Genomic DNA, 13,103 nt, shown 5'->3' with positions numbered 1-13,103 from the left:
CCGCTCCCGTCCCCTTTAGTCGCCTTGTACGACACGTGAGGAATGCGTGGGAAATATTCTTTCTCCCCAATCCCCGGCAAGGCAGCAGGTTTGGATGGTATTGCAGTGGAATTCATTAAAAAAAGCGGTGACTTTATTGTTAACTGGTTGGTTAGGTTATATAATGTATGTATGATTCATGGTGAGGTGCCTGAGGATTGGCGGAATGCTTGCATAGTGTCATTGTACAAAGGCAAAGAGGATAAGAGTGAGTGCTCAAATTTCAGAGGTATAAAAAAAAAATATATATATATATATATATATATGTGTATATATATATATATATATATGTATATATATACGTCAGAAGCATTGAAAAGTTTTTATCGAGGATGTAAGGCATGTGTACGTGTAGGAAGAGAAGAAAGTGACTGGTTCTCAGTGAATGTAGGTTTGCGGCAGGGGTGTGTGATGTCTCCATGGTTGTTTAATTTGTTTATGGATGGGGTTGTTAGGGAGGTGAATGCAAGAGTTTTGGAAAGAGGGGCAAGTATGAAGTCTGTTGTGGATGAGAGAGCTTGGGAAGTGAGTCAGTTGTTGTTCGCTGATGATACAGCGCTGGTGGCTGATTCATGTGAGAAACTGCAGAAGCTGGTGACTGAGTTTGGTAAAGTGTGTGGAAGAAGAAAGTTAAGAGTAAATGTGAATAAGAGCAAGGTTATTAGGTACAGTAGGGTTGAGGGTCAAGTCAATTGGGAGGTGAGTTTGAATGGTGAAAAACTGGAGGAAGTGAAGTGTTTTAGATATCTGGGAGTGGATCTGTCAGCGGATGGAACCATGGAAGCGGAAGTGGATCATAGGGTGGGGGAGGGGGCGAAAATTTTGGGAGCCTTGAAAAATGTGTGGAAGTCGAGAACATTATCCCGGAAAGCAAAAATGGGTATGTTTGAAGGAATAGTAGTCCCAACAATGTTGTATGGTTGCGAGGCGTGGGCTATGGATAGAGTTGTGCGCAGGAGGATGGATGTGCTGGAAATGAGATGTTTGAGGACAATGTGTGGTGTGAGGTGGTTTGATCGAGTAAGTAACGTAAGGGTAAGAGAGATGTGTGGAAATAAAAAGAGCGTGGTTGAGAGAGCAGAAGAGGGTGTTTTGAAATGGTTTGGGCACATGGAGAGAATGAGTGAGGAAAGATTGACCAAGAGGATATATGTGTCGGAGGTGGAGGGAACGAGAAGAGGGAGACCAAATTGGAGGTGGAAAGATGGAGTGAAAAGGATTTTGTGTGATCGGGGCCTGAACATGCAGGAGGGTGAAAGGAGGGCAAGGAATAGAGTGAAGTGGAGCGATGTGGTATACAGGGGTTGACGTGCTGTCAGTGGATTGAATCAAGGCATGTGAAGCGTCCGGGGTAAACCATGGAAAGCTGTGTAGGTATGTATATTTGCGTGTGTGGACGTGTGTATGTACATGTGTATGGGGGGGGTTGGGCCATTTCTTTCGTCTGTTTCCTTGCGCTACCTCGCAAACGCGGGAGACAGCGACAAAGTATAAAAAAAAAAAAAAAAAAAAAAAAAAAAAAAAAAAGTTTGTTGAGTATTCCTGGTAAATTATATGGGAGGGTGAAGGCATGTACAGAGCATCAGATTGGGGAAGAGCAGTGTGGTTTCAGAAGTGGTACAGGATGTGTGGATCAGGTTTTTGCTTTGAAGAAAATATGTGAGAAATACTTAGAAAAGCAAATGGATTTGTATGTAGCATTTATGCATCTGGAGAAGGCATATGACAGACTTGATAAAGATGCTCTTTGGAAGGTATTAAGAGTTTATGGTGTGGGAGGCAAGTTGTTAGAAGCAGTGAAAATTTCTTATCGAGGATGTAAGGCTTCTGTACGTGTAGGAAGAGAGGAAAGTGATTGGTTCTCAGTGAATGTAGGCATGCGGCAGGGGTGTGCGATGTCTCCATGGATGTTTAATTTGTTTATGGATGGGGTTGTTAGGGAGGTGAATGCAAGAGTTTTTGAAAGAGGGGCAAGTATGCAGTCTGTTGTGGATGAGAGAGCTTGGGAAGTGAGTCATTTGTTGTTCGCTGATTATACAGCGCTGGTGGCTGATTCATGTGAGAAACTGCAGAAGCTGGTGACTGAGTTTGGGAAAATTTGTGAAAGAAGAAAGTTGAGAGTAAATGTAAATAAGAGCAAGGTTATTAGGTACAGTAGGGTTGAGGGTCAAGTCAATTGGGAGATAAGTTTGAATGGAGAAAAACTGGAGGAAGCAAAGTGTTTTAGATATCTGGGAGTGGATCTTGCAGCGGATGGAACCATGGAAGCGGAAGTGAATCATAGGTTGGGGGAAGGGTTGAAAATTCTGGGAGCCTTGACGAATGTTTGTAAGTCGAGAACATTATCTCGGAAAGCAAAATTGGGTATGTTTGAATGAATAGTGGTTCCAACAATGTTGTATGGCTGCGAGGCGTGGGCTATGGATAGAGTTGTGCGCAGGAAATGAGATGTTTGAGGACAATATGTAGTGTGAGATGGTTTGATCGTGTAAGTAATGAAATAAAAAGAGTGTGGTTGAGATAGCAGAAGAGGGTGTTTTGAAATGGTTTGGTCACATTGAAAGAATGAGTGAGGAAAGATTGACTAAGAGGATATATTTGTCAGAGGCGGAGGGAACGAGAAGTGGGAGACCAAATTGGAGGTGGAAAGATGGAGTGAAAAAGATTTTGAGTGATCGGGGCCTGAACATGCAGGAGGGTGATAGGCGTGTAAGGAATAGAGTGAATTGCAACGGTGTGGTATACCGGGCTCGACGTGCTGTCAATGGATTGAACCAGGGCATGTGAAGCGTCTGGAGTAAACCATGGAAAGTTCTGTGGGGTCTGGATGTAGAAAGGGAGCTGTGGTTTCGGTGCATTATTACATGATAGCTAGAGACAGAGTGTGAACGAATGTGGCCTTTGTTGTCTTTTCCTAGCGCTACCGCGCACACATGAGGGGGGAGGGGGCTATTTTATGTGTGGCGAGGTGGCGATGGGAATGAATAAAGGCAGACTGTATGATTTTTGTACATGTGTATATAAATTCCAAAAAAGGCCCAGTCCTCTGCTCCTAACGCTACCTCGCTAACGCGGGAAATGGCGAATAGTTTGAAAGAAAAAAAAAAAGATATATATATATATATATATATATATATATATATATATATATATATATATGTAGACGTTGATATGTATAGGTATGTATATTTGCGTGTGTCGATTTGTATGTATATGCATGTGTATGTGTGTGGGTTGGGCCATTCTTTCGTCTGTTCCCTTGCACTATCTCACGAACGCGGGAGACAGCGACAAAGCAAAATGAATTAAAAAGATAATCATAATTTATATATATATATATATACATATATATATATATATATATATATATATATATATATATATATATATATATATATATATATATATATATATATATATATATATATATATATATATATCATCCCAGTGGATAGGGAAGAAAGAGTACTTCTCACGTATTCCCTGGTATGGAGTGTGTATTTTGAAGGTTTCTTGAATGTGTTTGATGATAGAGTGGCAGATGTGGGGTGTCTTGGTCGAGGTGGTGTGCAAAGTGAGAGGGTTAGGGAAAATGATTTGGTAAATAGAGAAGAGGTAGTAAAAGCTTTACGGAAGATGAAAGCCGGCAAAGCAGCAGGTTTGGATGGTATGGCAGTGGATTTTATTAAAAAAGGGGGTGACTGTATTGTTGACTGGTTGGGAAGGTTATTTGATGTATGTATGATTCATGGTGAGGTGCCTGAGGATTGGCGGAATGCTTGCATAGTGCCATTGTACAAAGGCAAAGGGGATAAGAGTGAGTGCTCAAATTACAGAGGTATAAGTTTGTTGAATATTCCTGGTAAATTATATGGGAGGGTATTGATTGAGAGGGTGAAGGCATGTACAGAGCATCAGATTGGGGAAGAGCAGTGTGGTTTCAGAAGTGGTAGAGGATGTGTGTATCAGGTGTTTGCTTTGAAGAATGTATGCGAGAAATACTTAGAAAAACAAATGGATTTGTATGTAGCATTTATGGATCTGGAGAAGGCATATGATCGAGTTGATAGAGATGCTCTGTGGAAGGTCCTAAGAATATTTGGTGTGGGAGGCAAGTTGTTAGAAGCAGTGAAAAGTTTTTATCGAGGATGTAAGGCATGTGTACGTGTAGGAAGAGAAGAAAGTGATTGGTTCTCATTGAAAATAGGTTTGCGGCAGGGGTGTGTGATGTCTCCATGGTTGTTTAATTTGTTTATGGATGGGGTTGTTAGGGAGGTGAATGCAAGAGTTTTGGAAAGAGTGGCAAGTATGCAGTCTGTTGTGGATGAGAGCGCTTGAGAAGTGAGTCAATTGTTGTTCGCTGATGATACAGCGCTTGTGGCTGATTCATGTAAGAAACTGCAGAAGCTAGTGACTGAGTTTGGTAAAGTGTGTAAAAGAATGTATATAAATATATATATTTATATATATATATATATATATATATATATATATATATATATATATATATATATATATATATATATATATATATATATATATATATATATTATAGTGATGGGTGATTTGAATGCAAAGGTGAGTAATGTGGCAGTTGAGGGAATAATTGGTATACATGGGGTGTTCAGTGTTGTAAATGGAAATGGTGAAGAGCTTGTAGATTTATGTGCTGAAAAAGGACTGATGATTGGGAATACCTGGTTTAAAAAGCGAGATATACATAAGTATACTTATGTAAGTAGGAGAGTTAATTGAAAGGCGCGCGAAAGAGAGACTTTTGGATGTTAATGTGCTGAGAGGTGCAACTGGAGGGATGTCTGATCATTATCTTGTGGAGGCTAAGGTGAAGATTTGTATGGGTTTTCAGAAAAAAAGAGTGAATGTTGGGGTGAAGAGGGTGGTGAGAGTAAGTGAGCTTGGGAAGGAGACTTGTGTGAGGAAGTACCAGGAGAGACTGAGTACAGATTGGAAAAAGGTGAGAACAATGGAAGTAAGGGGAGTGGGGGAGGAATGGGATGTATTTAGGGAATCAGTGATGGATTGCGCAAAAGATGCTTGTGGCATGAGAAGAGTGGGAGGTGGGTTGATTAGAAAGGGTAGTGAGTGGTGGGATGAAGAAGTAAGAGTATTAGTGAAAGGGAAGAGAGAGGCATTTGGACGATTTTTGCAGGGAAAAAATGCAGTTGAGTGGGAGACGTATAAAAGAAAGAGACAGGAGGTCAAGAGAAAGGTGCAAGAGGTGAAAAAAAGGGCAAATGAGAGTTGGGGTGAGAGAGTATCATTAAATTTTATTGAGAATAAAAAGATGTTCTGGAAGGAGGTAAATAAAGTGCGTAAGACAAGGTAGCAAATGGGAACTTCAGTGAAGGGCGCAAATGGGGAGGTGATAACAAGTAGTGGTGATGTGAGAAGGAGATGGAGTGAGTATTTTGAAGGTTTGTTGAATGTGCTTGATGATAGAGTGGCAGATATAGGGTGTTTTGGTCGAGGTGTTGTGCAAAGTGAGAGGGTTAGGGAAAATGATTTGGTAAACAGAGAAGAGGTAGTAAAAGCTTTGCGGAAGATGAAAGCCGGCAAGGCAGCAGGTTTGGATGGTATTGCAGTGGAATTTATTAAAAAAGGGGGTGACTGTATTGTTGACTGGTTGGTAAGGTTATGTAATGTATGTATGACTCACGGTGAGGTGCCTGAGGATTGGCGGAATGCGTGCATAGTGCCATTGTACAAAGGCAAGGGGATAAGAGTGAGTGCTCAAATTACAGAGGTATAAGTTTGTTGAGTATTCCTGGTAAATTATATGGGAGGGTATTGATTGAGAGGGTGAAGGCATGTACAGAGCATCAGATTGGGGAAGAGCAGTGTGGTTTCAGAAGTGGTACAGGATGTGTGGATCAGGTGTTTGCTTTGAAGAATGTATGTGAGAAATACTTAGAAAAGCAAATGGATTTGTATGTAGCATTTATGGATCTGGAGAAGGCATATGATCGAGTTGATAGAGATGCTCTGTGGAAGGTATTAAGAATATATGGTGCGGGAGGGAAGTTGTTAGAAGCAGTGAAAAGTTTTTATCGAGGATGTAAGGCATGTGTACGTGTAGGAAGAGAGGAAAGTGATTGGTTCTCAGTGATTGTAGGTTTGCGGCAGGGGATCGTGATGTCTCCATGGCTGTTTAATTTGTTTATGGATGGGGTTGTTAGGGAGGTGAATCCAAGAGTTTTGGATAGAGGGGCAAGTATGAAGTCTGATGGGGATGAGAGAGCTTGGGAAGTGAGTCAGTTGTTGTTCGCTGATGATACAGCGCTGGTGGCTGATTCATGTGAGAAACTGCAGAAGCTGGTGACTGAGTTTGGTAAAGTGTGTGAAAGAAGAAAGTTAAGAATAAATGTGAATAAGAGCAAGGTTATTAGGTAGTGTAGGTACAGAAAATTCTGGGAGCCTTGAAGAATGTGTGGAAGTCGAGAACATTATCTCGGAAAGCAAAAATGGGTATGTTTGAAGGAATAGTGGTTCCAACAATGTTTTATGGTTGCGAGGCGTAGGCTATGGATAGAGTTGTGCGCAGGAGGATGGATGTGCTGGAAATGAGATGTTTGAGGACAATGTGTGGTGTGAGGTGGTTTGATCGAGTAAGTAACGTAAGGGTAAGAGAGATGTGTGGAAATAAAAAGAGCTTGGTTGAAAGAGCAGAAGAGGGTGTTTTGAAATGGTTTGGGCACATGGAGAGAATGAGTGAGGAAAGATTGACCAAGAGGATATATGTGTCGGAGGTCGAGGGAACGAGGAGAAGAGGGAGACCAAATTGGAGGTGGAAAGATGGAGTGAAAAAGATTTTGTGTGGTCGGGGCCTGAACATGCAGGAGGGTGAAAGGAGGGCAAGGAATAGAGTGAATTGGAGCGATGTGGTATACCGGGTTTGACGTGCTGTCAGTGGATTGAATCGGGGCATGTGAAGCGTCTGGGGTAAGCCATAGAAAGTTGTGTAGGTATGTATATTTGCGTGTGTGGACGTATGTATATACATACATATATATATATATATATATATATATATATATATATATATATATATATATATATATATATATATATATATATATATATATATATATATATATATATATATATATATATATATATATATATATATATATATTGTTATGTTAGAGATTACAGTATATTAAATTAGTTCAGTATCGTCCACAAGGTGAGACACAGATAAGACCTTTTTATCCAGACTCACGGTATGGTCGACCATGGCGCTATCTCCCATCTCACCATGAGTGATGGGCAGCTGAGCGACGACCAGGAATGCTGCTCCAGCCAGAAGCAACAGTACTGATGATCCAGAGGCAACCATCTCTCACACCCTCGCTTTATGAAAGTATATGAAAAAGTATTATCGTTAATCTTGACAAGGAAGGAAGAATGAGTTGTATATCGGTTTTAATCATAGCGATCTTTTACATCGTTATGTAATCTTCACTGGTTTATAAAAGAATCTGATGACCTTTTGTGACAAAGGTAAAACTGCAACAAAATCATCCAAGGGAAATTCATTTAGTTCAGGTAATTCATAAAAAAAAAATTTGTTCTTTCAGATAGATAACCCTTATTTAATTTTTTTTTTCTTCCTATAAGGTTAATATGATGTATGCCAATGAATCCAATGACAATGGTGAAGTCTATCTATGAAATCTGTAAAGTCTAATTATCACAATGACTCAGATCATGCATAATTGGATGAGCTGTAAAGTATAGATCGCAGATCCCCATCCGGCTTGATAAATACAACATATAACGCATTTAGATAAAGCGAAAATCTTCAATAGAACTGGACATTAAATATTAGTCTCATTTTACATAAAATAGCACCCAGGAAAAAAAAGTATAAGAATGTAATTGATATAGATCTTGATACCGCGATTCATAATCCAAAACTTATCTCCTAGACCTTAAGATCCCTTTTCAGTATGAAGAGAAGGATTTATAATATATATATATATATATATATATATATATATATATATATATATATATATATATATATATATATATATATATATATATATATATATATATGCCCTCTTCTCTGTTCCTTCTTTTGGAAAAAAAAAAAAAAAAGAGAGGTGAGGATTTCCAGCCCCCCGCTACCTTCCCTTTTAGTCGCCTTCTACGACACGAGGGGAATACGTGGGAATTATTCTTTCTCCCCTATATATATATATATATATATATATATATATATATATATATATATATGTATATATATATATATATATATATATATATATATATATATATATATATATATATATATATATATATATATATATATATATATTTTTTTTTTTTTTTTTTTATACTTTGTCGCTGTCTCCCGCGTTTGCGAGGTAGCGCAAGGAAACAGACGAAAGAAATGGCCCAACCCCCCCCCCCCATACACATGTACATACACACGTCCACACACGCAAATATACATACCTACACAGCTTTCCATGGTTTACCCCAGACGCTTCACATGCCTTGCTTCAATCCACTGACAGCACGTCAACCCCTGTATACCACATGACTCCAATTCACTCTATTCCTTGCCCTCCTTTCACCCTCCTGCATGTTCAGGCCCCGATCACACAAAATCTTTTTCACTCCATCTTTCCACCTCCAATTTGGTCTCCCTCTTCTCCTCGTTCCCTCCACCTCCGACACATATATCCTCTTGGTCAATCTTTCCTCACTCATTCTCTCCATGTGCCCAAACCATTTCAAAACACCCTCTTCTGCTCTCTCAACCACGCTCTTTTTATTTCCACACATCTCTCTTACCCTTACGTTACTTACTCGATCAAACCACCTCACACCACATATTGTCCTCAAACATCTCATTTCCAGCACATCCATCCTCCTGCGCACATCTCTATCCATAGCCCACGCCTCGCAACCATAGAACATTGTTGTAACCAATATTCCCTCAAACATACCCATTTTTGCTTTCCGAGATAATGTTCTCGACTTCCACACATTCTTCAAGGCCCCCAGAATTTTCGCCCCCTCCCCCACCCTATGATCCACTTCCGCTTCCATGGTTCCATCCGCTGCCAGATCCACTCCCAGATATCTATAACACTTCACTTCCTTCAGTTTTTCTCCATTCAAACTCACCTCCCAATTGACTTGACCCTCAACCCTACTGTACCTAATAACCTTGCTCTTATTCACATTTACTCTTAACTTTCTTCTTCCACACACTTTACCAAACTCAGTCACCAGCTTTTGCAGTTTCTCACATGAATCAGCCACCAGCGCTGTATCATCAGCGAACAACAACTGACTCACTTCCCAAGCTCTCTCTTCCCCAACAGACTTCATACTTGCCCCTCTATCCAAAACTCTTGCATTTACCTCCCTAACAACCCCATCCATAAACAAATTAAACAACCATGGAGACATCACACACCCCTATCGCAAACCTACATTCACTGAGAACCAATCACTTTCCTCTCTTCCTACCCGTACACATGCCTTACATCCTCGATAAAAACTTTTCACTGCTTCTAACAACTTTCCTCCCACACCATATATTCTTAATACCTTCCACAGAGCATCTCTATCAACTCTATCATATGCCTTCTCCAGATCCATAAATGCTACATACAAATCCATTTGCTTTTCTAAGTATTTCTCACATACATTCTTCAAAGCAAACACCTGATCCACACATCCTCTACCACTTCTGAAACCACACTGCTCTTCCCCAATCTGATGCTCTGTACATGCCTTCACCCTCTCAATCAATACCCTCCCATATAATTTACCAGGGATACTCAACAAACTTATACATCTGTAATTTGAGCCCTCACTCTTATCCCCTTTGCCTTTGTACAATGGCACTATGCACGCATTCCGCCAATCCTCAGGCACCTCACCATGAGTCATACATACATTAAATAACCTTACCAACCAGTCAACAATACAGTCACCCCCTTTTTTAATAAATTCCACTGCAATACCATCCAAACCTGCTGCCTTGCCGGCTTTCATCTTCCGCAAAGCTTTCACTACCTCTTCTCTATTTACCAAATCATTTTCCCTAACCCTCTCACTTTGCACACCACCTCGACCAAAACACCCTATATCTGCCACTCTATCATCAAACACATTCAACAAACCTTCAAAATACTCACTCCATCTCCTTCTCACATCACCACTACTTGTTATCACCTCCTCATTTGCGCCCTTCACTGAAGTTCCCATTTGCTCCCTTGTCTTACGCACTTTATTTACCTCCTTCTAGCACATCTTTTTATTCTCCCTAAAATTTAATGATACTCTCTCACCCCAACTCTCATTTGCCCTTTTTTCACCTCTTGCACCTTTCTCTTGACCTCCTGTCTCTTTCTTTTATACATTTCCCACTCACTTGCATTTTTTCCCTGCAAAAATCGTCCAAATGCCTCTCTCTTCTCTTTCACTAATACTCTTACTTCTTCATCCCACCACTCACTACCCTTTCTAATCAACCCACCTCCCACTCTTCTCATGCCACAAGCATCTTTTGCGCAATCCATCACTGATTCCCTAAATACATCCCATTCCTCCCCCACTCCCCTTACTTCCATTGTTCTCACATTTTTCCATTCTGTACTCAGTCTCTCCTGGTACTTCCTCACACAGGTCTCCTTCCCAAGCTCACTTACTCTCACCACCCTCTTCACCCCAACATTCACTTTTCTTTTCTGAAAACCCATACAAATCTTCACCTTAGCCTCCACAAGATAATGATCAGACATCCCTCCAGTTACACCTCTTAGCACATTAACATCCAAAAGTCTCTCTTTCGCACGCCTGTCAATTAACACGTAATCCAATAACGCTCTCTGGCCATCTCTCCTACTTACATAAGTATACTTATGTATATCTCGCTTTTTAAACCAGGTATTCCCAATCATCAGTCCTTTTTCAGCACATAAATCTACAAGCTCATCACCATTTCCATTTACAACACTGAACACCCCATGTATACCAATTATTCCCTCAACTGCCACATTACTCACCTTTGCATTCAAATCACCCATCACTATGACCCGGTCTCGTGCATCAAAACCACTAACACACTCATTCAGCTGCTCCCAAAACACTTGCCTCTCATGATCTTTCTTCTCATGCCCAGGTGCATATGCACCAATAATCACCCACCTCTCTCCATCAACTTTCATTTTTACCCATATTAATCGTGAATTTACTTTCTTACATTCTATCACATACTCCCACAACTCATATATATATATATATATATATATATATATATATATATATATATATATATATATATATATATATATATATATATATATATATATATATATATATATATATATGGTTTCAGAAGTGGTAGAGGATGTGTGGATCAGGTGTTTGCTTTGAAGAATGTATGTGAGAAATACTTAGAAAAGCAAATGGATTTGTATGTAGCATTTATGGATCTGGAGAAGGCATATGATAGAGTTGATAGAGATGCTCTGTGGAAGGTATTAAGAATATATGGTGTGGGAGGAAAGTTGTTAGAAGCAGTGAAAAGTTTTTATCGAGGATGTAAGGCATGTGTACGTGTAGGAAGAGAGGAAAGTGATTGGTTCTCAGTGAATGTAGGTTTGCGGCAGGGGTGTGTGATGTCTCCATGGTTGTTTAATTTATTTATGGATGGGGTTGTTAGGGAGGTAAATTCAAGAGTTTTGGAAAGAGGGGCAAGTATGAAGTCTGTTGGGGATGAGAGAGCTTGGGAAGTGAGTCAGTTGTTGTTCGCTGATGACACAGCGCTGGTGGCTGATTCATGTGTGAAACTGCAGAAGCTGGTGACTGAGTTTGGTAAAGTGTGTGGAAGAAGAAAGTTAAGAGTAAATGTGAATAAGAGCAAGGTTATTAGGTACAGTAAGGTTGAGGGTCAAGTCAATTGGGAGGTGAGTTTGAATGGAGAAAAACTGGAGGAAGTTAAGTGTTTTAGATATCTCGGAGTGGATCTGGCAGCGGATGGAACCATGGAAGCGGAAGTGGATCATAGGGTGGGGGAGGGGGCGAAAATTCTGGGGGCCTTGAAGAATGTGTGGAAGTCGAGAACATTATCTCGGAAAGCAAAAATGGGTATGTTTGAAGGAATAGTGGTTCCAACAATGTTGTATGGTTGCGAGGCGTGGGCTATGGATAGAGTTGTGCGCAGGAGGATGGATGTGCTGGAAATGAGATGTTTGAGGACAATGTGTGGTGTGAGGTGGTTTGATCGAGTGAGTAACGTAAGGGTAAGAGAGATGTGTGGAAATAAAAAGAGCGTGGTTGAGAGAGCAGAAGAGGGTGTTTTGAAGTGGTTTGGGCACATGGAGAGAATGAGTGAGGAAAGATTGACCAAGAGGATATATGTATCAGAGGTGGAGGGAACGAGGAGAAGAGGGAGACCAAATTGGAGGTGGAAAGATGAAGTGAAAAAGATTTTGTGTGATCGGGGCCTGAACATGCAGGAGGGTGAAAGGAGGGCAAGGAATAGAGTGAATTGGAGCGATGTGGTATACCGGGGCTGACGTGCTGTCAGTGGATTGAATCAAGGCTTGTGAAGCGTCTGGGGTAAACCATGGAAAGCTGTGTAGGTATGTATATTTGCGTGTGTGGACGTATGTATATACATGTGTATGCGGGGGGGTTTGGGCCATTTCTTTCGTCTGTTTCCTTGCGCTACCTCGCAAACGCGGGAGACAGCGACAAAGTATAAAAAAAAAAAATATATATATATATATATATATATATATATATATATATATATATATATATATATATATGAAGTCTGTTCTGGATGAGAGAGCTTGAGAAAGTTAAGAGTAAATATAAATATGAGCAAGGTTATTAGGTACAGTAGGATTGAGGGTCAAGTCAAGTGGGAGTTAAGTTTGAATGGAGAAAAACTGGAGGAAGTAAAGTGTTTTAGATATCTGGGAGTGGATCTGGCAGTGGATGGAACCATGGAAGCAGAAGTGAATCATAGGCTGGGAGAGGGGGCGAAAATTCTAGGAGCCTTGAAGAAT

General features: G+C 40.3%; 1 protein-coding gene across 1 annotated transcript in view; it reads right to left on the bottom strand.

Annotated features, from left to right (window-relative positions):
* Positions 1-7,396, bottom strand: part of LOC139753925 (probable glutamate receptor) — a 311,686-nt gene extending 304,290 nt beyond the window's left edge. Inside the window, exon 1 of the mRNA XM_071670883.1 lies at positions 7,280-7,396. Within this exon, the coding sequence (XP_071526984.1) occupies positions 7,280-7,396 (117 nt within the window). The remainder of the gene's footprint in view (positions 1-7,279) is intronic.
* Between the last annotated feature and the right edge of the window lie 5,707 nt (positions 7,397-13,103).

Source organism: Panulirus ornatus, chromosome 16, assembly GCF_036320965.1.
Source record: "Panulirus ornatus isolate Po-2019 chromosome 16, ASM3632096v1, whole genome shotgun sequence".
NCBI lineage: Eukaryota > Metazoa > Arthropoda > Malacostraca > Decapoda > Palinuridae > Panulirus > Panulirus ornatus.
This window is presented reverse-complemented; position numbering and strand designations above follow the sequence as displayed.